Source organism: Thamnophis elegans, chromosome 4, assembly GCF_009769535.1.
Source record: "Thamnophis elegans isolate rThaEle1 chromosome 4, rThaEle1.pri, whole genome shotgun sequence".
Classification (NCBI taxonomy): Eukaryota; Metazoa; Chordata; class Lepidosauria; order Squamata; family Colubridae; genus Thamnophis; species Thamnophis elegans.
In genome coordinates this window covers 26,122,519-26,150,412 of record NC_045544.1, presented here as the reverse complement: position 1 = coordinate 26,150,412, position 27,894 = coordinate 26,122,519, and the positions used below count along the sequence as shown (strand labels likewise).

At 38.8% G+C, this 27,894-nt stretch overlaps 1 protein-coding gene across 2 annotated transcripts in view; it reads left to right on the top strand.

The window, feature by feature from the left end:
• The window catches only part of FBXL4 (F-box and leucine rich repeat protein 4), a 40,807-nt gene extending 13,818 nt beyond the window's left edge, over positions 1-26,989 (top strand). For both annotated transcript variants that reach the window (XM_032215799.1, XM_032215801.1), the window contains exons 4-8: positions 5,626-5,870; positions 8,353-8,566; positions 13,942-14,013; positions 17,504-17,816; positions 26,286-26,989. In XM_032215799.1, coding sequence (XP_032071690.1) covers positions 5,626-5,870; positions 8,353-8,566; positions 13,942-14,013; positions 17,504-17,816; positions 26,286-26,449 — 1,008 coding nt within the window. In that variant the 3' untranslated portion in view covers positions 26,450-26,989. The remainder of the gene's footprint in view (positions 1-5,625; positions 5,871-8,352; positions 8,567-13,941; positions 14,014-17,503; positions 17,817-26,285) is intronic.
• Positions 26,990-27,894: the final 905 nt, after the last annotated feature.

The window sequence follows — 27,894 nt, the reverse complement described above, 5'->3', positions numbered from 1 at the left end:
GGTGAGGAATTTTAACCATTTTAAAAGAGACAGCCTACAAAAAACTTAAAATTAATTTAAATCTGAGAACAGAAGAAATAAGTGGTGGAAGTAAGCTTTGAAAGGTTTTGGTCAGTGTGTTATCTTGCTCTTAAATGCTATTTTTATGGATGGAATTTATGCAAGCCTTTTAAAATGAATGGATTAAGTTTTCTTCTATCTTTTTTATTATCTTTGCAACCTATGAACTAAAATTCTTCCTCATTACTACGTGTTTTCCTATTTTTCTCCTCTATTTTACTCAAGAATTTGATTTTTATTTTTTTAACTTGGAATATAAAAAAAGAAAAGAAAAGAAGGAAACAAAGAGAATTCTAACAATAGAGGGAAGGTTAGTGTTGCTGCTCGGAGGCTGAAGGCTTGTATATTGGTAACAAAGCACTTTCCTCACTGAACAGTCTGGCTTGGCAATTCAAAGTCTCACAGTTTGTTTATAGAGAGTGATAAGAACCAAAGGACAAATTGTTTACACAGGTGTCCTTTTGAACTATATCTCTAACCAGAGAAAGTGAAAAGAAGATTTTACTGTGAATTTATGTTTAACCTTGTAGAAACCCTTCAAGCCAGAGCAGCAGTATTTGTCAGCTGGAAATTATGGCACAACTTCAACAGCAGAAAGAAGCTTTAAGTTTGCAAAAGATAATGTTTGAAATTCAGAAATTATCAAACACTTGAGAGGATGGAGAAGATGTTGGAAAATCTAGAGCATCTAACAGTAAAATATGATGAAGAAGTTATCAAGTTGAAAAAATGGAGGTTATAGTCCTAAAAACCAAAGAGAAAAATGAACACAAAGAAATCAAATCCGCTGATATCTGTGGTGATTGGTTTGTGTCTGAAAATGGAAAGAGTGGAATAGGGAAAGAGGAATTAAATAAAGGGGAACTCTACCCTGGATGGCAAGATACAGAAGAAGAAAAAACAAAATAATTTATGGATTTAAAGAGAGAAATTTTATTAGCAACATCATTGATAACACCACTGACAATTAAAGATAAGCTGATCAAGGAAACAGAAGAAGGGCATTGAAATTACATGAGAGACTCAATAAGCAATGAGTTGCAAAGAGGAGTCCATGCAAATTTGATTAAGGAGATGATTAAATGACTGATACCACAAATGGCAGAAGACATGAGATTGTTTTGCTACTGGAAAGATACAGGTTGATAGATGAAAGTGTATAATCTAAAACTAGTTAAATTTAGTGAAATTTAGTGACAATAGATATGGTTAAATAAACAACTGATAATGATACTAATGTATACATAAGTATTGGTATGACAAGTAGTAATTGGATATGAATATTGAATGGTACCTATGAAAGGAAGATTAGAAATTATTTAATTATATATAAAGGTTAATAAAAAAGAACTAAGTTGAATTTAGCTAAGTTTTGATTATTAGGGGAGAAAATGCTATGATAATGGATAGAGTTAAATGAAGGAGGGCTAATGATAACAATGTATATATATGTATGGGTACAACATAAGGAAATTGGATGTAAATTGTAAACAGTGATTTGGAAAGGAGGATTAGAAAATTTTGTTACTAAACATTATTGATGTTTAGTCAGAATAGGCCATAAGTATATAGTGTTATTGGAGGATATTAGAAATAACAAATGAAATGCCAGTATGTGTCAGGTTTTAAATCTTGGTACATTTTATGATGAAGGACGTTTAAACAATTATAGTCAAATGAAAATGGAGGTATGATGATGGTAATATATATAAAAATATCTGATTTAAAATACTTGAGTTAATACGAATTTTGTGACAACAATGGAAGAGACGCACGAAAGCTTTTTGTAACCAACTGATACACTTTCTACAGGATGTAAAGGAGGATTTTTTGTGTTGTATTTGTTTTGAAAATTTAAAATAAAAAAGACTTTTAATTAAAAAAAAGAAATTTCTTTTTGTAACCAAAACTCTTGGTACAATTTCTTAAACTTTGGTTTCAGCTCAATGTCATTTTGCAGCTCTATGAGTTGTTCCTCCACTACCCCATCTTCCTCAGTATCTGAAAATGGATTTTTCATCCAAATCTCCTTCCCACTCTCCTTTCTTACTCTCCTCTCTCTCCATCTTTCTTCCTCTCACTTTCTTTCTCCCTTCTCCTCTCTCACACTTCTTTCCTCTTTCCCTCTGACTTCCTCCTTTTCTTTCTCTCTCTTTCTGACTTCCTCCCTTCCTTTCACCTTCTCTTTCTCTCCCTCCCTCTCTGCCTCCCTCCCTCTCCTCCTCTCCTTGTGAAAAAAGGAATAGCTTGCCAAAAAAGAAAAGCTTCTTTCCCTCCTCCTGGCTGCTCTGTTGCCCCCCTCCCTTGCCCTGGATTTTAAACTGAATGCTAGGCTCAGCTCTGCAAGGGAGAGCCAAGGCGGAGGGAAATAGCTTGAGAAAAGAATAGATACCTTGGCTGGAGCATGGGGGAGAGATCTGCTGGGCTGTGTGGTTGAGATAAACGAAGGAACCAGGGAGCAGCAACAGCAGCATCTAGGCAGGCGAGGTACAAAAAGAAGTGAGTGGGAGGGGTGGGAGGTGAGGGTGGAGCCAGTCAGTGGTGCATTTTACCGGTTCTCCAGACTGCCCATAATTCACTCCTGCTGGAAGTGCTCAGCTGACTGGCGACCAACAGAGCCCCAGGCATAATTGTGCCCTGCGAGAGGGCCACTTCCTGCACTCCTCTGCCACCTCTCTTGCCTCTTAGCGCCCCCCTGCCTCTTAACGCCCCCCCTTGCCTCTTAGTGCCCCCCTTGCCTCTTAGTGCCCCCCTAAGTAATCCCACCGCCCCCCAGGGGGCAGTACCACCCACTTTGGGAACCACTGGACTAGAAGACCTCCAAGTTCTCTTCCAATTCTGTTATTTTATTGTTCTGTTAATTAGGCTGATCATTCTGGCACAATAAAAATAAGATAACTTGTCCTTCTCACAACTTTTACTTGATGCATAATGTCATCATTATATATAAAATAAGCCACTCTGTAGCCTGTATTTCTTGGGATAATATTTGTTTATCCCATTGCCAAGACAGTTTGTAGACTTTTGATATTTTCTTGGCTATAATGTTACTTTGTGAACTTTTTATCTGCCATATCTTAAATGCCAAACTTGATTTATCAAATGATAGACATCATAGTTCTGTGTTCTTCAGATTCAGATTATAATGGTTGCAGTGTTCCTTAGTCTTGTAATCATCATTTGCCACTTTGCCTGACTGTTTCTCAGAAGCAAAATCAATCAGGAAGCCAGCAGGAAAGTTGCAAGTGGATTCTTTAAGTTGATCCCACTTCCACTACTTTTTCTTCTAGGTATCTCATATTCTGTAGTACATACCTATCCTCAGTGACTCCCACCCCCACTCCATTTGTGCTTGTATAGTGCTGTGGCAGCTGCCTGCATAGCTTCCCACACGTGGTAGTGGCCATCCCTTCCTCGACCAGATTTGCGCCACAGCAATCACTTGCACAGCCTCCCATACACAGCAGCAACCACTCCTACCTAGGTGTGCTCATGTTGTGCTGCATTATCTACTTACCCACCTACTGGCTTGCTTAAAAACTGCCCAGGACTTCTGACTTCCTGCCAGCTTCCCCATTGACTTTGCCTGTTGGAAGCCATCAGGAAGTTGTGAAAAGGAGATCCTTGCTTAATGATTTATGATCCTTATTTAACAGCAACAATGGAGATTGTATGGATTACTGTTGTTAAGCAACATGTCCTGCAGTATTACACTTTAAAATCTCATTGCTTAGCAATAGAAATTCCAGTCCTGATTGTGATTGTTGGCACTAATGTATAATCTGAAGCATATTTATACCTTTGAATCCAAAAAGCACATCGCTCATAAGCATTTCTCTAAAATACAGACCCAACTTACATTATTGAAATATAGTTTAAGCTATATGGGGAAAAAAAACCTAGGTAGGGATTGGCTTCAGTTGAGATATTGATAACATGAATCTTCGTATTTTGTATATTCAAATCCTATATAATACATGAGATAATGATATGCATTTTATTTTTAATAGATATATTCAAATCCCATTTAATTCAGAAAAAGTGAAGAAAACCTAAGTGTTACTGTCCATTGAAAATAAAAGGACTTTAACGGTATTTCAGCTGAGCCATGCACAATAATGGTCATAATAAACATGACATTAAAAAATCCTGATTTTAGTATATATGCAGAAGAACTCTACTCAGAACTAGAAGTGAAACTTTAAATGTTCAAATACTTTAAAAATACTTCATATAAAGAGAGCCAGTATGGTGGAATGGTGAAGGAATCGAACCAGAAAACAAGGGATTGTGAGTTCTATTCCTACCTTAGGCATAAAGACAGCTGGTGAGCCACTTCTGAAAAACTTTATCAAGAAAACTGCAGGGACTCATCAGGAATCAAGAACAAGTCAAAGGAACCGCCACTTCCCCCCCCCCCCAAATCTCTTCTTCTATTCTATGCCCATTTGCATTATCGGATTGTGATTTTTAATAACTCTTAATAACCAGAATTGGGACCAGAGGTGATATTCAGCCGGTTCGGACTGGTTCGGATGAACCGGTAGCAGAAATTTTGAGTAGTTCGGAGAACTGGCAAATACCACCTCTGGTTGGCCCTGGTCTCTCACCTCCGTTGTTCCCTGTTCTATATTCCCTTGTTTTTTAGCTCAGCTGATTCACATGGCAGAGCGGATTGCCGCGCCTCAGCTGAGCTAAAAAACAGCTCAGCTCTCCAGCGCTGACACCGAGGGCGGTCTTTGTGTGCTGCGCATGTGTGCAAAGTGCTCTCTCATAGAACCGGTAGGAAAAGATTTGGAATCCCACCACTGATTGGGACCAGCAACTCTGTCATTAAATGATATGATTACTAAGCAAAACAACACATGATTGGCATGGATTTATGGCAGTTTCCGTTCAGTTTTTAAGTGAGCCACTGCAGATCTTTAAGCAAGATATGTGGGTGACTTGTATTTTACTGCTGGCTTCTCCAATGACTTTGCTTGCCAGAAGCCAGCTGTAAAGCATACAAATGGAAATTGTGGCGCTATGACAATGGTAAATGCCCCACCAGTTGAGAAACCCCAACATTTCAATCATGTGATGCGGGGATGCTACAATGGTTGCAAGTTCAAAGACCAGTTATAAAATAACTTTTTCAGTGCTGTTGTAACTTTAAACAGCCTCTAAACAGGACAGTTGATAATCAGGGACTACCTGTATATGACTGGATTGTAAACATATATAATTTTAATTTTAAGTACATTTGATTGAAATCGTATCAGATTTCAACTCTTGTTCTCCTCTTTAGGGTGTAGCTATTAGTATGCAGTTTAAGGCTAAATGCAGCCCAGGTTAAATCTGAAAGGTGAGGTTGAAAACAAGCACAAAATAGAAATGTATATACCACCGTAGAAAATGTATCCTGCATTTATTTATTTATTTTGGCTTAAAATAAAAAAAAATAGTAAAATAATAGAAATGAAATTGGGGAGATTACTTTAATTAGAATAAAAAATTATTTACCTAGCATGAAAATACGATTCTGATAGAGTAATTTACTTTTATTGTTGTTTTTCAATTCAGCTCATCCAGTTGATTTTGAGTCACCTTACCGTTCCGGATCTATGTAGACTCTCACAGACATGTAAGCTACTATATCAACATTGTTGTGATCCACTACAATATATTCATCTCAGTTTGCAACCATATTGGGCAAGGATTAATGACACAGCTTTAGAATATCTGCAGTCTCGTTGTATCCTGGTCCAGTGGCTTAATTTATCTTGGACTGGGAACAGAGGAACAATTTCATTTTCTGCTTTTAGCAGGTCAGTATTCTGAAGAAGTATATAACGTATTCTGTAAAATAGAATCATAGAATCATAAACTCATCCCTTTATCTCAATCACCTAGCAGTTAGAATGAAAGTTACTAACATGATTCTAGTCCAGTGTTTCTCAACCTTGGCAACTTGAAGATGTCTGGACTTCAACTCTCAGAATTCCCCAGCCAGCATTCGCTGGCTGGGGAATTCTGGAAGTTGAAATCCAGACATCTTCAAGTAGCCAAGGTTGAGAAACACTGCTTTAGTCAGTCCATAATACCTTAAGGTCAGAAGCATATGTTTAGTCCTGTGTTTGCAGCATCAAAGACATAAAATCCAGTGGCAGAGAGAGAGAACCTGGCAGGCAAGTTTAGCAACTTTTTTTTTCATGTACTTGATTTTGTTCTGACACTTTTTCAAGAGTAGGAGTTGAAAAGTTCAAATTTTCTTTTGGTTGTCTTTTGTATTCCTACTCATTTTTTCCCCCACCTACCAAACATTTGGCTGGTTTTGAGATTTGAAGTTGTATGTAAACATGGCAAGAAAGAAAATGCTTCCAGGAACGGTTTTGTGAATTCCTCCTGCTGCAGGGAAAAATGGAAAATGTTGATAATGGAAACAGTAATAATCTCTATATATGTTATAATACTTTTACACTGTGCATAAATCTATGATATATTTTGTTGAAGTTTATAGACAATGAGTAAATTATACTTCAGTGAGCATCATTTAGTGTTAATATACACTTTTAGTGTATACACGCTAAAACATGTTTATGTTTCTGAAAATGTAAATATTAGTAGAGTATGTATTAATAATAAGAAATAGAACAAATTAGAATAGTAATCTAGTATAGCTGACAAGCTAACAAAATATTACCATGAGAGGACAGAATGCTTCAGGCATTTCAATATCCTGAGGCAAGGCTGAAGGTAATTTAACTTATTGATAGTGTCCACCTCCGTAGGGCTATGGAAGGATATTGTAATGTTTCACTTGTAAAAATTGCTAAATGTACTAAACTTCTTTGCTTGAGCTAGACAGAGAGTTTGAGAAATATTAAATGGGACTATAAATCATGTATAATCAAATGATGTTAATGTGATATAGCTGAATAACTATAGTGCTCTATCAGTAATCTTTAGGTACTTTAATAAGTGAGATATATTATCACGTACAAATTTTTTATATAATAAATTAAATTGAGAGGGTTTTTTTTGACAACAGCAGACTAGTAAATGTCTTTGATACTGCTTGAAATATCAGTAGTGAGAGGCTGTTGTTTCTTCTGTAACAGAAGAACATTTAATTCTGTTTAAATGCTTTGGCAACATGAAATGTCTACATTAAAGCAATATTCCTCCTTTAAAAATTAAAAAAACTTCTTTACGGATGGTGACATTTTAAACAATGAATGAATCAATACAAATTAATTTATTCTCATTTTTAAAAAATCTAACTACTTAGCCATGTAATTTGACGGCTGCGTGAATTGATTTTATTTTTTTGCTCTGCTATTTTCTTGCTTTGCTTGAACTGTTTCAGTTGAATATAAGCAGGTTAGTTTGCATAGACCGTAGTTTCTGTTCTCAAAAAATAATTTTATCTCAGGATCAACCTCCTCTTGTTTCCTTGGGCTTTTTCCATCTGATTTGCCCGGGACACTGACAAGCATATCTGAGAATTCCAATTCAGGGGATGAGTTGTGTAGGACATACAAAAACTGTAATTTGAAGTTGAACTGTACCTCTATGCAACATCAAGAAATATGATAAAGGTTTCAAAATGCAAAATGTATGGAAGCCAAATAGCGTCATGGTCCGGATGTATTGAGACCCATGTTCAAGTCTATTACAAAACATCTGAGTGACTTTGAACTAAATCATTGTCTCCCAACCCAATCTATCTCTTAGGATTTATATTATAAGGATAAAATTGCAGGGGTGCCTTTATGTATGTGAATTCAAGCTCTCATGGGAAACACTGAATAGAGATGCAGTAAATGAATACAAATAATGCTTATATTAATTATTATGAAACTCAGCTGCCAGCTATAGTTTATAATTACAGGAGAGTTTCGAGGGGCATTGTTTTTGTTTGTGCGGATATAATGGAATACTGCATTTTGATCTCCAATTCATTCCAATGCATCACATTATTTTTGGATAGTAAATTGTAACAGTTGTAAATGGATTTAAATACAGTTGAAAGCTTCCATGTTGGAATTTGACCTATTGCAATGTCACACAGAATCCTTGGCTACGTAGATTGTCTTGGATATTGGAGTTGATTGTGATTACCTTCCAATTATCTCAGAAGAAGTTGTTGCTCTGCTCAAATAGTTCCTTGTTAGGCATGCATAATTTTGTTCCTGATCTATTATGACATGGCATTGGAAAGTCTGGGAATTTACTCAGTTTTTACAATGAATTAAAAGCAAATGCATTACTTTTCTTGGTGAATTGATTCATATATGCTTCTTACAGGTTCCTGAAAGTTTGTGGTTCAGAACTAGTACGCCTGGAATTGTCTTGTGGCCATTTCCTCAATGAGGCTTGTTTGGAAGTTATTGCTGACACATGTTTAAATTTGCAGGAATTAAATCTCTCCTCCTGTGATAAAATTTCACCTCAGGCTTTCAACCACATTGCCAAATTGTGCAACCTTACACGTTTAATTCTTTATCGAACAAAAATAGAGGTATGAAAATCATTTTTCTTTCACCCTTACGTGTTAAAGCGCTCTTTGTAAGGTTACAGAGAAAACATAGTAAACTATTTTAAACATATAGTAAATATCAGAGGAAGAGAAACTTCAGAATGTAATGTTTGAAAGGCTCAGTAATGATTAATTATGGTTTGTTTGTTTACAATTTAAAATATTTGTACAGCCACTCATAATGAATTCTGAGCAGTGACCAGATTTTAATAACATAAAAACCATATTGAAATGATTAAACATTAAAAACAAAAACCTGGCACAAGTCAAGCTTCTGATATGTAGTCAGTAGCGAATTAAGGCTCAGTGGTGCCTTAAGCACTGACAAATCTTGGTGCCTCCTCATTTGTACATACTGTACAAATCTTCATTGTTTTTTTCTTTCTTTCTCAACTTTGTGGTACTCCCTTAGGCCTGGTGTCCTAAGCACATGCTTAGTCTGCTTAATGGTTAATACACCACTGTATGTACTCACCTCAATTGTCATAGTTCTTGGGGGGGAAAAGGTCTTCGGTGCTTTACAGAAGGCTAGGAGGCTAGAGGCCTATCGAACTTTAGGGAGAAGAATGTTCTACAAGACAGGGTCTGCCACAGAAAAAGCATTCTCCAATATGATGGCAATGTTTAAGGAAAGAGACTAAGAGTAAGCCCACCCTATATAACCTGGTATGGTGGTTAGATGTTGTTAGCCAATCTGCAAACCTGCAGATTAGTGTCTGGACACCAGACACTAATTTTATATATTTGTAGTAGTGATAATTATAGGGGTATATTTAATTTTTCCACATGAGAAATTTGCACTGGTGTTTATTTAAATTACAGAATGGATTACAAATTGTAAGTAGTGCATGATAATCATTGTACTATATCCCCTTTATCAGGATTGTTGAAATAAAAATCAAATATAGGTATATTGAAAAAATAAATTTCAATGGGGTATACTTAACATTTTCACGTGACTGTATATCACTGGGTAAGATTTATTTTCTACATTATTATTGCATGTGTGATTTGATATGCTTTCTGGTATTTGTCATGTTGATTGCTGGGTTGAATGTTGCCCTGAAATTCATTTATCAGCCCTTTTTTTCAGAAATTCATAGTAATTTAGTATGCCACTGTTCATACTAAAATACCAGTATTCTATCAGTTATTACAGTATCATAAGAAATTTGTTGTTTCCAAGATCATGAAAACATGTTTTTTGCTTATTTCTTCTTTTTATCACTTATAGAACTTGCTAGTAGTACAGATAGAAACCACCTATTGAACAAAAAGCTTGTAGACCAATTTTCACCGCTAGTTATTTATACATACATATGCAGTCAGCATTCTGCAAGAATGAATTTTAATTGCTGCCAATGGAGAAAATGTTCCTTTTTAATACAAGGAAATATAAGAAGAAAATACATACGTAATAGCATGCATGATTTTAAATTTTCAATTACTTCCTCTAACTGCAGCTTAATTGCCACATATTTCATTTTGCCCTTTGTCTCTCACTTTTGAATGTATATGGCCAGAATGTTCCAATTTTCAACTTTAGAGTACTTTTTAAAAGATAGAAAGGCCTCTTTTTACACAATCTAGCTATCACATTCTTTCATAAAATGTAGTGAACTGTTTCCAGAATCAGAACTCAATATGCAATTCATCTCCTAATTGTAAATAATTGTTAAAAGCTTCTTAACTTTAGAGAGTACTTAACATAATTTATAATTTTGTTTCAATCAGCCTATTGGCTTAACTCTATTCAATTACAATCTTGCTTGCAATTATTATACACAGAATATTTTTGTGCTAATGGTCTCACCATTTGCTAATACATGACTTTAATCTTTATTCATTTAATTTATTCATTAAATATGCATTCATAACATGCATTCAGAATGTATTGTCTTGAATGTGTTTAAGGTGCACAATGGACAATAACAGCATATTGTCAATTTCTTATGAACTATGTAATAATTCTGTGTAGGTGTGTATATACTTGATTGGATATATATATCTTAATTTTTGTTTGCACATTTGTTTTGAAGCCAGAGTTTCTCTTTGAAAAATATCAGTTATATACCTCTAGCTTTTGGGATAAGCATTGAGTTGTGGTTAGAATGAAATGGCATTGTTTATATTGAAAAGAAGACCTATTAAGTGTAGTAAAGGTTTCAGGTTCTACCCAGGACTGCTAGGATAAATATCCAATCAATGTTGTATACATATACAAGATTTCGTTCCATCCTTGATAAGTAAAAGGCTTAAGAAGAAACCATCTGCCTAGTAATGCCATGTCGGGGCGGGGGGTTGTGGGGAGTTGGTAGAGGAAGTTTTAGGTTTTTGAGAGCCCAAACACCACTATGGGAAGACTAGTGATGTCAGTTGAGTGGAAAATGGATTTGAGGGAGGGTCTTTGGAAAACATTTTAACTTTTAAACTACATTAAGCCATATGATTTGTGGTTCAGAATGTGTTGTCATGTGTTTCATGGCTTAGAATCAGGTTACATGTTTTGTGACTCAATGATGGCAGCTGATGTTATCAGGCTTTATTATATGTGTATGGTATATGTATAAAGTCTGCAATCTCCCATCAAGTCACGTTGGATAGCGGAGACTATAAATACAGGCAGTCCTTGACTTACAAAAGTTCATTTAGTGACCATTTCAAGTTACCATAGCACTGAAAAAAGGGAGTTATCATTTTTCACACTTACGACCATTGCAGCATCCCCATGGTCATGTGATCAAAATTCAGACTCTTGACAAGTGACTCATATTTATGATGGTTACAGAGTCCTAAGGTCATGTGATCACATTTTGCGACCTTCTGATAAGTGAACCTTATCATTGAGTTTGCTTAACAACCATATTACAAACTTAACCACTGCAGGGATTTACTCAACAACTATGGAAAGAAAGGTCATAAAATAGGGCCAAATTCACTTAACAACTGTCTCACTTAGCAAAAGAAATTTTGCAGTCTATTCTGGTTTTAAGTCTAGGACTACCTGTAAATCAGTGAAATAATAAAATAATAAATAGAATACACTTGACAGCAAAAGAAAAAGCTCTGAAGACAATCAGTCAGCAACAAATTTGTTCAATTTGTGGATCCTGATCTTCACTCTTGAGAAAAAAAACTCAGGTCTCAAAAGCCTTCAAAAGGCTAGCGGTGTTGTGGTTAATCTAATCTCAGGAGGAATACCATTCCAGAGGGCAGGTGCTGCTACCAAAAAGTTTTGCTTTGTGCTATTGTTGAAGTGTGGACAGCACAAAGAAGAATTTGGGGACTGTACAATATCCTTTTGTTTTTTCCCCATGGTAGTGTTTTTTTTTAAAGTTTCTTATATCCAACATTAGAGTGTTTTATAACTACATACAAACCAATAATTTCATAATTGTATTTTATATATATGTTTAGTCCAATGGTGGAATTGTAAATATTTAATGGAATGTGCTCTTTCTTTTTATAAAGAAAAAGTATGAATGGACTTACCTGGACTTGAATTCATACTAGCAGAAATATGAATGATTAGAGGCCCATCTTTTCGCTGTATATAAATTCATTGACAGTGAAATTCATTCACAGTATATAAATGCATTGAATGATCATTTCTGTACTTATTACAAATATTTTAATGTTAGCATCTGAAATTTCTATTACCATCCATTTTATTTATGATTATAGTATTATGGAATTAACATGTATAACATTCATAGTTTTTCTAATGTTATGTACCCTTTAGCAGAATCTAGTGTTTTTCCCCCCCTTTAATATATATATATATAAAGCAAATGTCTGATAACTCAATATTATAGAGCAGGGGTATCAAACTCGCAGCCCATGGGCCGGATGGTCATGCACTGGCTATACCCCATTTAACGGAGGGGAAATAAGTCACAATACATCACATGACGACGCCATGACAACACAAATTTTACACCCCTGTTATAGAGCAACATTATACTTTCCATTAAAGATGTGTTATTGTGCATCCTTTTAATTGTTGGATTTTACCTTTGCTGCTCTTTTTTCTTTTCCCATTATAATTTTGTAGAAATCTTTGCTAGAGATTAAATCTATTTACTCATCCTATTTAGTATTACAGTAAATCCAATTATGTAATAATAATTTATAAAGGTCTGAAAAAGACTGAAAATTATACTTGACTACAAAAATATAGTATGTGCTTTAGAAATAGCAAATGGCTAAAAACATTTAACAAGGTGTCTACTTAATGATAAAGATGCGTATTTATATTTGTGTGTGTTAAATATTGTATTTACATTGCATCAGGTAGTTTAAATGAACCTTTAACCTTAAAACACTTGTACTCAACTGGAACACCAGGTAAAGTTATAAAGCTTAAATCAGTTTTTTTAACAGAAGTCTTTCATGTAATATTTTATTCAGTAAAAATACTGAAAGGGCATAGTTGAGTTTTGGAAACACTTAAATGAATACATACAACTTGTGAAATTACATTGAAAGATTACAGGTTTGAATTTTTTACTGCACGATAAGAAATTCATAATTGTCTTTCTGTTACTCTTTTCCTGTCAGTTTTTGTCAGTTAAGAATGATAAAATCTGAAAAGTAATTGGAAACAAAGAAAAGTGTTTGGGAAAAGATGAATTACTAATTTGAGTTTGAGCAATATGCGTGCCTGTGTGTAAAAATTATCCATAAATTCGAAAGAATAGCCATTTTTCAAAGTACATTTGATATTCTGTTAGTGTCTTTTTCATTTTTTTTAATGAGGTGGCACTTCACTGTGAACATGCTTAAAATGGCAACAACACGAGTGTAAAGTGCACATTATATTTGTTTCCATCTGCATGTTGCTTGTGACAGGTGCTCAATGATTGTCAGCATCCTTGTCAGCAAGACCATCCTGTGACATTAAAGTCACCAACTCGATCCTGATGCTGTGTGACTCTATTGGCAGTTCCATCAGGCTGTAGCTGATCACTGAATGTCAAGAGATGCTCTCCTTTTTCAGGATGTCACCTGCCCTCTGCGTTTTTGGTTTGGCCTTGCTTGTTGTTTGAACTTACCAGTCTTCTAAGAGTTCTCCTGAGGGAAAAGAGCTGATAGGTCATGGGAATAAAGGTGTCTTCAGGGCATGCAAAACCACATTCACAATGACTTATTATATAAAGTGTTGTAATGATTACCTTGACTATAAGCCAATCAATGGTTAGAGCAGCTGGGGACTCATTAAATGGTATTTGTGGTGTCTGTTTCCTAGGTTTTGAGCTGGATTTCAGGGAAAGTGGTGACAGCCTTTAATGTCTAATTGACCCTTCCTCTTTATGTTTGCTTTCTATATTTGCTTCTGATGTGTTCCCTAATGACAGCAAACAGCACTGCTCAGCATTCTGAACTTCTGTACAGAACTTCAGCACCTCAGCCTGGGAAGCTGTGTAATGGTAAGTTCTTAAAAGTTTTGACTTGTGGAGATGCTGCCCAAGTTTACTAGCTTGGTTCCTCTCCACCCCCTCCAATTAAACAAATAAATTTAAAAAAATTAAATTAAAAATAAACCACTTTTTAAACGTTATTCCAACCCAAATATAAATACACCTGATTAAGGGTCTAAATATGTGCTTGAACATTACTCTTTATTTACATCTATTATCTTGGGCTGATCATTTTACTTGCACAAATTTATCATTACACAAATTATTGAAATTAGGAATTCAACCCTATTCCCCATTTTCCCGTGCGCTGCTTGGAGAGTCCAAGCAATGGGTTAAATCCTGTCCTTCTGCCCAATGGACGGAATTGAATTTCTGGCCACGCCTCCTTATCTCACATATCCAGTTTTCAATTCAGTCCATTGCCCATTCGGATGTATTTTTTGTGTCTCTTGATTATTACATTTAGATTTTATTTTTATTGGTGTGACTGTTGTTTTTCTCCAAAGTGTTGATTTTTCTCCTTTCCCTTTGTTTGAATGGCTAGATTAGGTTAGCTTTCCTTTTACCTATCAGCAATTGAATTGCAGACAGGCAGCACAGCTCTACCGCGTCAGTGGACTTCGGTCCGGGTGCGGGGGCAACTTTTGCCTTAAGCGGATCTTCACCGCTGGGATTATCCGTTCATTGGCGACCTGTGCAGCTTGTCACTTTCTCATCGCCTGCCTTCATCAGCGCTGTTCGGCTCTTGCAGCTTGTTGAGGTTCGGAGCGGCGGCTCCTAATCGACGGAACCGACAGCGTGGTCTTCACTGGGTTTAGCCATTTTGGATTCCCCTACTTCCCGTGGCCATTTTGGACATGAATTTCTCTTGCCACTTTCCAGCAGCGCTCTAGCAGCGATAGTTTTTCTCACTGAGCGTTGAAAGCAGCAAGGCAGCATTTTTTCGGAGTTTTTAGCTGCAGCCATCCTCCACGAAACTCCCTCTTCTGCCTTACCTTTCCTTGGCAATCACCTTTTCAACCCCGGGTGTGTCGTGACCGATATTGGTGCGCACTTGCCCAAACCCTCAGTGAAGATTTTCTCTGTGACCCTACCTTTCAGAAAAATTGAGGTTTGGAGATTGCGCAGCCCCGTTATCATGGCCGAAGACATTGTGGAAGCCACGGAACCAGCAGGCCAGTCTATCAACGTTCAGGCCAGAACCTGAACGGGAGGCCATCAGAGGGGCCAGATCAGGCAAACCCTATGCCGACAGACCAACTAGAGGTCAAGATAAGGGACTCCCTTTTGGCGATTGCGCCAAAAAGCAATTGAAAAACAGATTGCCAAGGCCCAAAGACAAGTGGTGGCCCAGGTTCATCAACCGGCCCAGCCAGAACCCCTAGCTAATCAGGGACCGGCTCACTCCACCAGATCCCATTCGGACAGTTAAGGAGCCTCTCAGGCCTTATCTCCTGAACTTGCCAGAGCAGGATCTAGAGCCCCTTCTCCTTCCCTTGGGGGTGATGCTGATCTTTTTGATTGTGAGCTTGGTTCAGACAGGGAGGACCCCCCCTCCTCTCCCCTGGACAGTGACCCTACTCCCAGACCCACAGCAGCAAGGACCCGCCCGAAAAAGGACCAGGACCCAAACCTTTCAGCGGAAATGCGCGAAGTAATCACTACGGCAATCACCCAGGGTATTGCTGAGGGCCTACAGCAGTGGAAGGCTCAAGGTCCCGTCTCCCAACCTGATAAACAAGCTCCCCAATTTTGCAAGGATAAGATCCTCCACAGAGACCTTCATCCCCTGATCCCTCATTGGCAACTGCGGAATCAGTGTGGGAGGATGAGGAGTTGGGGGAGCAAGACTTGTCTGAGGACGAAGGATTGATAGCGGACAAACTGGCCTGTGCCGGTTTGTTCAAACCAAACTTATTTAAGTCCATCCTATTCAAGGCAAAAATTGCTACCCATGTGGAATCAGAAACTCCTCCTGCTCAGGGTACCTCTGACCCCCCCCCAATCACAGTAAGGGTTTGTTTGATGAACAACTACCAGCTCAAGAAATAGTGCCGTCACCCAACCTATTTAAGGATGTAGTCCAATGGCAATGGGTGCAATGCCTCTATTCGGTTGATCCCAACATGGAGGAGCTCTTGAAGCTTCCCACAATCAACCCCCCGGTTGCTGCCCCTACCTGTACATCAGTTTTGCCTCCTGATCTTCTAGAGGGCCTAAAAGTGGAAGATAAATGCGCTGAACGAGCTTGGCATAAGACACATCAGGCTGCAGCGTGGGCCATTAAAGCAGCCACTTCCGCTTCCTTTTTCAATCGGGCCTCCATTGCCTGACTTTGCCAATTAATTACCAGATTGCCCCCTGGAGATTCCAGGCTGCACCAAAATGTTAATAAGATTGTGGCTGCAGTGGAATATTCTGCTGACGCTACATTAAATGCCGCAAAGTTCACCTTGCGGGCTATGGCTTCCAATGTTACCTCACGCCGCCTCGTGTGGCTCCGTCATTGGAACGCCGACATGAGGTCAAAATGGAAGCTGGCTTCAGCTCCTTTCAAGGGCAGCAAGTTATTTGGAAAAGCCCTAGTTTCTGTGCTAGTAGAAAATAAAGATAAGTGCCATCAGTGTCTCACAAACCAGACTGCAGGTCTTCCTCCTATTTTTGCCGCCAGGCCCCACGCGAGGCTGACCCTCAGCCCTCTACTTCCTCGTACCAGAGGCATTACTAACAACTCAGGATCGAGCAGATAATAGGCAGTCCTTTTGGGACAGGAACCGTTTCCAGTCCTTTTCACGATGCCCCTTTCAAGGAGGATCTGGCAACAGATCCTTCAAATGTAATAAGTGACCATCATCCCGACCCTCCCATAGGGGGGCGACTTCACCTATTTGCCAGCCGCTGGGAGGAGATCACGCCGGATGCTTGGGCCCTCCAAACTATCCAATTAGGTCTGATGTTGGAGTTTCTCTCCCCCCCCCCACTTCATCCGTTGCCCAACTCCACAGTGTCCCATCAAATTTAACTCTGGCCAGCGTGCTTGTGACTTCATTTAAAATGCTTTTGATGAAGACGTAAAAAACAACATTTTTACAGATATTGTTCCTATTTTGGAATTGTTCTTCAAGTCCAATGATCACTAAAAATATGAGGATCAATACTTGAAGCAGAACTTTTTCAGCAGACGAACTATAGAGCAACATTTAAGGAAGATCCATCGGAATTGTTTATTTTATTTTATTTTCCATTTCTGAAGTCACAGAGGCTTAAATACACCATGGTATGTTAGATGTTAGATTGAATTGTGTGCCAAAATAGTTACTTACCTTATGCATTGATCAGAAATGGTCTTGAAGACCAAAAGGTCTTGGAGACCAATTAAATAACTGATACTTAGGTTCCTTTAAGGGTCTGTAGGCTGGACAAAGTATAGACCTTATTAGATATATACAATGAGAGTAGATAACCCCATTTGGTTTTAAAAATATTTTTAATTTGACAGATTGAGGACTATGACACAATAGCTAGTATGATGGGAGCCAAATGCAAAAAACTTCGAACATTGGATTTATGGCGATGTAAAAACATTTCTGAAAATGGATTAGCAGAGCTGGCTGCGGGCTGTTCACTGTTGGAGGAGCTTGATCTTGGCTGGTGCCCGACCCTTCAGAGCAGTACGGGATGCTTTGCAAAACTTGCCCGAAAACTACCAAATTTGCAAAAGCTTTTTCTGACAGCTAACCGATCTGTGTGTGATTCTGACATTGAAGAACTTGCTGCAAATTGTACAAATCTTCGACAGCTTGATATTTTAGGTAAGTACTCACAAGAACACTTAATTCTTCTGTAAATTAATTAATTGTTATCTGAATCAGAAGATAAAATTAGAGGTTGGATAAAGGTGTGATTTTGAAATACTATGTGTGGGGCCATTGGTGTTCTCTGAGTTTGGATGTTTTCTTGCAAGATAACAACCAAGCTCAGATACCACCAGGGACCCCACAGTCCAACTCTAAGCTACAAATCTTCTCTTCTGTTGGAAATACTGTGTTCAGGCATCTTCTATTTCCTGATGGCAGATTGCTGCGTAAAAACAATTAATACCAGATACATGCATGGCTTTAACAAATCATTGGTAGTGAGATAAATCATTCCAAATTCTTTGATTAAGAATATTGGGAACATTTGCCTAATTACTTATTCTTTGCTGCTACTTTTTATTTTTTTAAAAATCTAGTTTTTTTAAATGAATTCCTGAAATTCATTCAAGAACTTTTGCCAGCTTTGAGAACTTGGAATTATAATAGTGCATGACAGGATATATTTATAAAGTGGGACCTTATCATAAAAGAGTTTCCTGAAAAGCAAAAACAAAACTACTTCTTTTAAAAATATATTTAAATGCTAATTTAAAAATTAATAAATAAATTTAAGTTTTCAATTGTGTTGCAGTAGACCCAAAACTCTTTCTCAACATACTTCAAACTATATTTATGTATTTTAATGCATTTTGTATTTTTTTACGTATTTTGCCACTAATCTGGATATGTTTCGATTTTTCCAATCTATTTTAACAGTCCTGAAATTCCCTGATAGTATTTCCAATCAAGTACGAATCTCACTTAGCTTCTGAGCCCTTTGATGGGAAAATTCTGTCCCAGTACTCATCATTTGTTGGCATGCAACACACACAAACTAGAACTTGTCTATGTTGGCTGCCTTGTGACTCACTACATTATTCCTTATGGGAAAAATTTGTTTGGTACTCATTGTGCCTCCCGGAACCAATTAACAATGAGTACCAAGGTACCCCTGTATAAGAAAAAAACATTATATGCAATAAAATTTAATTTAATTGTACTGTATACAAGCTGCATTATCTACCAAATTTAGAAGTTTAATTTTCTTTTATTATGTTTGATCCATCTGCTGACAATATTCCTCCATATTATTTTGCATACAATCTTTATCATAAGCTAGAATTCACAAATAATGGAGCCATAGCCTTCAGGCAAAAGACACACACCTTGTAAAAACGCATGCACCCCCATACCAGGCATGGGTTGCTACTGGCATTACTGCTGGTTCAGCGCACAAAAAATGTGACTTTGCGCATTTACACCTAAAAAGATCTGCACAGGTTCAGAACATTAAAAAGGGGAAAAATTTACATTTCTGCAATGAAGATAGTTCTGCGCATGCATACTATCAAAAAGAAAGATGGCGCCGCCAACAAGAGAACTGGTTTGAGTGAGTGGGCGGCCGAGTTACTGCCTACTTGGTCGAACCGGTAGGAACCCATTTCTGCCCCATACATTATCAAAAAATGTTAAGTATATAAAAGACACCTCACAGGCAAAGCATTGTCCTTGCTGTGTTTCTCTGAAATTTCCAGAATCTGTCCACCATCTCCCAATTTATACTTTGTTGGTGTTGCCTGGAATAATAGTATATTTCAAAAGTAAGTGCTGGGATGCTATTCTCTACCCATTTTATTTTCTAAGGTTGCTTGGGACGTCCTGACAAGCAGGATGGGGCTAGAAGTCAGAACTTTACTTTGAAACATGAAAAATCTTCAGCTTCATTTAAAAAAATCAAATAAAAATAAAAACAGGTGGGATACTAACCTTAGTGTGAAGGTACAGGTGACAGTTTTAGCCAGCTTTTCCCCCTCATTTCAGGATGCTTATCAAGGCCTTCATTTTTGGAGGAAAGTGGTTTTTTGGACTTATCATTGTAGTCTTTTTAAGTGATAGATTTCTTTATGTGCTTTGCGTTAATTCATTGTACAAAGTATCTTGAAAATTACCACTGCAGAGTGTTTGTGGAATGATTATAGCTAAACATAAAATAAGTTATTGCGATATATAATCTCGACCGGATTGCGCCACTACGGCCCCTCCGGGTCAGTGGATCCCGGAGAGTTCCCTGGTTCACCGAGGAACTCCGGGAGAAGAAACGCCGGAGGAGATGCCTAGAGCACCAGTGGAGGTCGGATAAGTCCGAGGCAAACCGAGCACTCTTAACCACCTGCACCAAGGACTATGTTCGAGCATTAAGAACTGCAAAAAGATCATATATTTCTTCCTTGGTTGCGTCCGCCGAGTCACGCCCAGCCGCCCTGTTCAGGATAACCCGCTCCCTCCTTAATAGGAGGGATGCGGGAGACCCCTTGCAGGGTAGGGCTGAGGATTATGCTCAATTCCTGGCGGACAAAGTAGCTCGGTTTCGATCGGACTTGGACTCCACCGCAGTAGATCCAGCTGAGACACAGGAGGATCATCTGCCACATCAACTCTGGGTTGAGTTCCAGGAAGTTGCCTCTGGGGATGTGGACAAGGCCATCCGAGCTGTAAGTGCCTCCACTTGTATTCTGGACCCGTGTCCCTCCTGGCTGGTGGCTAACAGCAGGGAGGTGACACATGGCTGGATCCAGGCGGTTGTCACCGCCTCCCTTCGGGAGGGGTACTTCCCCGCCGTACTCAAAACGGCGGTGGTGAGACCCCTCCTAAAGAAACCATCGTTAGATCCAGCCATCTTAAACAACTTTCGTCCTGTCTCCAACCTTCCCTTTATCGGGAAGGTTGTTGAGAAGGTGGTGGCCTTTCAGCTTCGACGGGCCTTGGAGGAAGCTAGCTATCTTGACCCCTTCCAGTCCGGCTTCAGACCTGGTTACAGCACAGAAACCGCTTTGGTCGCATTGACCGATGATCTCTGGAGGGCCAGAGATGGAGGCTATGCGTCCATCCTGGTTCTCCTTGACCTCTCAGCGGCTTTCGATACCATCGACCATGGTATCCTTCTGCGACGACTGCGGGAGGTGGGAGTGGGAGGCACTGTTCTGCGGTGGTTCTCCTCCTACCTCTCGGACAGGTCGCAGTCGGTGTTAGTCGGGGGGCAGAGATCGTCCCTGAGGCCCCTAACATGTGGGGTACCCCAGGGTTCGGTCTTATCCCCCCTACTATTTAACATATACATGAAACCGCTGGGCGAGATCATTCGGAGGCACGGGATAAAATACCATCAATATGCGGACGATACGCAATTGTATCTGTCCGCCCCGTGCCAACTCAATGAAGCGGTGGACGTGATGAACCAGGGTCTGGAGGCCGTTAAGGACTGGATGAGTGCTAACAAACTGGTGCTCAACCCGGATAAAACCGAGTGGCTGTTGTGTTTCCCCCCCAATAATTTGGCTAATACACCAACGCTTAGGCTGGGGGGTCAAATTTTATACCCCTCAGATAGGGTCCGCAACTTAGGAGTCCTCCTGGATCCACAGCTGACTTTTGACCACCAGCTGTCAGCTGTGACCAGGGGGGCATTTGCCCAGGTTCGCCTGGTCCGCCAGTTGCGGCCCTACCTAGACCGGGGGGCCCTCACAACAGTCACTCGAGCCCTTGTGATCTCCAGACTGGAATACTGCAATGGGCTCTACATGGGGCTGCCCCTGAAGTGCATCCGGCGACTACAGCTAGTCCAAAATGCAGCCGCGCGAGTGATAGTGGGCGCACCTCGGTTCGCCCACGTTACACCTGTCCTCCGCGAGCTGCACTGGCTGCCTGTTGGTCTCCGGGTGCGCTTCAGGATACTAATGACCACCTTCAAAGCACTCCATGGTAGTGGATCTGGGTACTTGAGAGACCGCCTTCTGCCGATTACCTCCCTAAACCGACCAATTAGATCGCACAGACTAGGCCTCCTCCGAATTCCATCAGCTGGTCAATGCCGACTGGCGACCACACGGAGGAGAGCCTTCTCTGTTGCTGCCCCGACCCTATGGAACGAGCTCCCCATGGAGATCCGCACCCTCACCACGATCCAGACCTTCCGCGCAGCCCTCAAGATCTGGCTCTCCCAGCAGGCCTGGGAATAGGTTTCCAATCACCCGCCCGAGTGTTTGATTGCTGAATGAAAGTTGTGTTTTATCATTTTTCTTTTGTTCACTAATTGTTTGTTTTGACCTTGCACTTCCCCTCCCCTGTGGTTGTAAGCCGCCCTGAGTCCCCTCAGGGAAAAGGGCGGCATATAAATCCCAATAAACCTCAAACCTCAAACCTCAAACCTATTGTTTCTTTTTAAATATTTATGTCAGAGTTCTCCAATGCTCAAGGTTTTATTACAACAATAAATAGATAACAAAAAGACAAGAAAAATGTACATCTGCTGCTGTTAAATGGACTAGTACACATCCTCTCCTGACCCAGCACAAAAATATGCTACCTTGCTAAGTTAAATTTCAGCCATGTGAAACATTAAAATCTCTTCCATAGAGAAAAATAAACATGTTTTAAACATCTCTTTAGACAACAAGCTAGTTTTATCCTTTTTAGGTCTCCCTTTCCTGTTGTCAATGATAGTGTGGATTTAATAGCCAGTTAAATGTTCTGCAGTAAAATGTTGAATTCTCATGACAATAGATGTCTGTTCAAAAATAACTTAAGAGATATTTATTTCTTTGTTACATTTATACCATGTCTTTCATTCAGGAGTTCAAAGCAGAGTACTGTAGTAGGTAGGAGTTCCTCCACTTCTATGCAGTAGTTTGGGTCAAGAGTGAATGAGTGATCCAAATGAGTTTCTGAGGCTGAGAGTGGGCTTGAACCTTGATTTCCTCATCCTATTCTCATACCGTGAGCTATGGTGGCACACTGGAGAAGAGCCTAATGCTGGGAAAGATTGAGGGCAAAAGAAGAATGGGACGACAGAGAATGAGGTGGCTGGATGGAGTCACTGAAGCAGTAGGCATGAACTTAAATGGACCAGAGGATGGTAGAGGACAGGAAGGCCTGGAGGAACATTGTCCATGGATCAGACGCGACTTCGCAACTAAAAACAACCATGGTGGCATAATGGTTAGAATGCAGCACAGGTAGTTCTTGACTTACAACAGTTCATTCAGTGACCGTTCGAAATTACCACAGCACTGAAAAAAGTGACTTATGACCATTTATCACACTTATGATCATTGCAGCATCCCCAGGGTCACGTGATTTACATTTGAATGCTTGACAAGTGGGTCACATTTATGACAGTTGCATTGTCCCAGAGTTACGTGATCCCCTTTTGCAATTTTATGATAAGCAAAGTCAGTGAGGAAGAACTTGCAGTGATTCATTCAACAAATGTGAGAAAAGTCATAAAACGGGGCAAAACAAATCAACAAATTTCTCACTTAACACAAATTTTGGGCTCAATTGTGTTCATAAGTTGAGGATAAAGCCCTACATGGCATAGGACCTGGGTACCTGAGAGACCGCCTCCTGCCAATTACCTCCCATAGACCGATCAGATCACACAGACTAGGCCTCCTCCGGATCCCATCTGTCAGCCAATGTCGGCTGGCGACTCCCCGGGGAAGAGCCTTCTCTGTTGCAGCTCCAGCCCTCTGGAATGAGTTCCCCGTGGAGATCCGGACCCTTACTACTCTCCCGGCCTTCCGCAAAGCCACTAAGATCTAGCTGCTCCGGCAGGCTGGGAGGCTGTTGAAATAGCCAGCCCCACTGTAACTATGAATATTGTGTATTTTAAATTGTTGTTTGTCTATTTGTCTATTTATCCCCTTCCTTTGTTTATTGTAAGCCGCCCGGAGTCCTTCGGGAGTGGGCGGCATACAAGACCAATGAAATGAAATGAAATGGACTACCTATACTGTAGGCTAACTCACTTCTCACTCCAGGAATTCAATCCTGAATGGCTCAAGTTTGACTCTGTCTTCCACCTTCCGAAGTCGGTAAAATGAGGTCCCAAATTGTTGGAGGCAATATGCTAATTCTGTAAAACTGCTTAGAGCTGTAAAATACTGTGAAGCGGTATATAAATCTAAGTGCTATACCTGCCATTCAGCCAGTAGTTACAAATAAAGGAGTAGATGCTGGGCTTGTCAACTGGAAGGTTTGAGACCTAAGTATCATGTGATGGAGTGAGCTTCCTTTACTTGCCCCAGCTCCTGCCAACCTAGCAATTGAAAGCATGTAAATGGAAGTAGAGAAATAGGTACCACTTCGGTGGGAAAGTAACTGTTCCATACACCTTTGATGTATAGTCATGCTGGTCACATGATCATGGACAATACTGGCTCTTCGGTTGTGAATCGGAGATGACTAATGCCCCCTAGAGTTGGATATGACTGGCAAAGGAAACCTTTACCTTTTTTACAAGTATGCAAGTTAACGTCCTTTGGAAATATCACCTCCCCTTTCAGAAAGTGCTCAGATATAGTTTACTTTCACCCCTGCTCTTCTCTTTCTTTGTGGTTGCTAATACTAAGATGCTTGTTAATACTGAAGTTTGAAAATGGGCAATATGTGAAAAGGGTATAGTTCTGTTCTTTGCTTGCAGAGCAACATATGCAGAGCCATTATGTGATCACATAAATTGCAACATATGTTTGGATTATGCTTAAATAAGGCATAAAACATGCTCCAGAAAAATAAACTTCCACTTGATATTTTGACTGCAGCCAGGCAGCATAAAGTACAGCTTAGGAGAATATGGTGGGTTTAACCATCTGTATGCACCCTACCTAAATTGCTATCTCAGTTCATTGAATGAAAAACAGTAATTCTAGCAAAGTTCACACATATTTAAAAGGCCTAATATGTAAAACCATTCAGGCACGGAAGGAGGAATAACAATGCATTCTTCTTTTGACGGCTTCTTAGATGCTATAAACTATATATATATATATATATATATATATATATATATATATATATGCCTCCCACATTTTCTTAGAATGCCAAAAGTTCCAACTGTCCCCTTGTGCTTGTCAAAACCATCAGTTTACTTGACAGTTTCAGAATGCAGTTACTCAGTTTCTGTACAGAAATAAGCACATTAAAAACATCAACCCCCCCCCCCCTCCACTAGAGAGAGGCAATAACATGCCTACCTGTGTTTTCCGGAGCTTCCATTATGAGGATTTCTTCAACGGTCTTTCCCATCTAACTTAAAAACTGGGACACGTGAATATTGGCCTGTTTTAAATGCCTTCTGTATGCAGCCATCATATTCAGGTTGTTGGGAAGGAGGCAGCCTATTTGCATTTTTGTCGGTGCCCTCCTCATTGTGCTGGTTTCCACCCATTAGTCCGAAGTATTATTTATTTATTTTTCTTTCCTTTATTATTTCTATAAATAGGTCAAGGTGGCAAACATGCCCAGTATTCTTTCCTTCTCCTATTTTCCATGCAACAACGGCCCTATGAGATGGGTTGGGTTGAAAGTCAAAGTCACCCAAAGAACTTTCATGCCTAAGGCAGAACTAGAACTCATGGTTCCAGGTTTCTAGCCTGGAATCTTCACCCCTAGACCAAACCGATACCTTATTAGTGCTGTTGCTATTTTATTTATTAAGGGTATAATCCCCGGTATGCAGGGAACATAATAAAGTCTAACAATGTTCATATTATACAACAAATATAATTTGTTTTTTATTCAAAGACTCTTAAATTAGTAAGGACTGCGCACTCCAGAAGTATGTTTGTGATATATAGTTTATCCTTAAATGAAATCAGTGCCAAACAGATCATTTTGAATTGTGTATTAGCTAAGATCGCAATTTGTGCTCATGTTAAGTAAGATAGGCTTTTAATTGCATTCCAAATATGCCACAGATTACAATCCAGCTATGCTATCTTGGCCATTGCTTTTCACCACTTGGCCTCAAGCACCGATACCACATTATTAACTAAGTAAGGCACATTTTACGACATTTTTGTGTTGCACTTTCTGGGGTGACTGTGATTTTAATTGGTCCACATAATTGATAAGATGGAGTCAATACTACACAGGTTCATGGAACAAATTTTCTAGTTGACCTGGAAAAGGGAAAGATTACTTAGTGAAGAAGAGAATAAAAGGGGTCCTTTTGTTTATAATAAAAAGTTAATGGTTTAAATGTTGTGGTTTGCCAAACCATTGTCGAGTTGTAGAATAAACCACAGTAAATTGTAGAGTTGAATGAAAATCCTATTCTTTTGTCTCCATTCCATGTTGACTCAATATTATCTAATTTATATTCCACCTTTCTATTTATACCAGCATTCAAAGTGACTTATAAGAAATGCAGAATATAAAACAAAAATAATATTTGAAAGGATTAAAAATGCTTTGATTTTGACAATGGGTTACAGTAGAAAAAAAGGTTTTAAAATGAAAGCTTTATATTATTTAGGAACACTGTTGCTTTTCTTAAAGAACCCTGTGGATATTTTTTTTTGTTTCTTTAAGTATAACTGCCCCCCCCCCTTTTTTTTAACATTTTGTTCTCTTCTTTTCCAGGGACAAGAATGGTAAGCCCGGCTTCTTTAAGGAAATTGCTGGAGTCTTGTAAAGAATTGTCCTTACTTGATGTGTCCTTCTGTTCACAAATTGATCACCGAATTGTCCTAGAACTGAATGCCAGCTTCCCTAATGTGCTCATCAAAAAGAGCTTCACTCAGTGACTCAATTCATATGTTGCTGTATAGAACTGATCTGATGATTCTGCTTCCTGGAAATTTATAATGATTTTTTTTTCAAAGAGAAAATATATTTTTTTTTTGAGGCATGGGGGAAAGGCTAATTCTTAATATGAAGGTAAAATATGAAAAAATTAAATAATGGCCAACCATTTGTTCCTGATACAATACTTGTCAAATGATTATTGTTGAAAGCATCTTGTAAATGTTAGAAGATATACACATAAATGTTCATTAATCATTTAATCTTACTAGGATATTATTATTAAAATAAGGCAGTTGAGAAGTGGAAGATAAAATCAATTTTAAGTTCTGACATTCACTTTTAAGATATAAATATTGGAAGAACTTAGAACCTGAATGTCTTGAAGTATGAAACCTATTTTATTTAATAGTTTCATCAATCCATTCAGACTTGGCGTTTCTAGTAAATGCAATATACTGAGTTTGTAGAAATTCTCAGTCATCCAGCTTTGTCAGGAGGCAACTGGACTTTCTTGTTTTTCTTCTGAAGACCTTTCGCTTCTCATCCAAGAAGCTTCTTCAGATCTGACAGGATAGTGGGAAAGAATTTATATTCCTTGCAGACAGCTGGTCTTTTGCATCCTTTTAGAGGGTCATTGGAGCACTTGGAAGTTTATCTGTGTCCTGAGTATTGCTCCTGGTTTTTGTATTCTGCAATTTTTCCTCTGGAAATCCATTCCTACTTCCACACCATTCAGAGGCTGTTCATCCCAAATTGTATAGCTAAAATGACCTGGATGACTGAGAAGCTTTCTAGACTTTTGCCTCCTGAAAAAATGACCTTTGGGAGAATATAATGAGTTGTTTATCTTAGAATTTATTTACCATCTAATGTTTTATTTATATATTTATTTTTAAGGGGCTGTTTCGCTAGACTGAAGGAACAGCCACTTAAGTTTCCTGACAGTCTCTGATGGAGCTAGGAATTTCTCCACCAATTTCATTTGGGGAGCTCCAATCCTTTCTTTTCTGCTGTCATATTATCAGTCATGAAAAAAAGGAGGAAAAAAGCATGCCGCCATTAGGAGTGTTTTCCATTTGCCTCTCTTTGCCCACTGTTAGAATTCCAATACAAATGTAACATTAAGGGATTTCATTATTTTGGAACATTAGCAAATATGTTTAGAATTTAGAACTGCATCTCTGTGATAAGAATTACCAACTTTAATCAAACAAATCATTTTTGGGGATAAATGATTAGCCAATTGATTAGGGGGATTTGAAAACAAATTTAAATCATTAACATTACTAATATAGCAATTTGGTTAGAGCTATTTTCTACACATACCAGTGAAATATCCAAATTATAAAAGACTTCACATCCTTTTTTAATCTTTCTCTCGGTCAAATACTAATAGTATTCATATAATGATAATTATTTGAGCTTTGTCTAAAATAACTTTGAG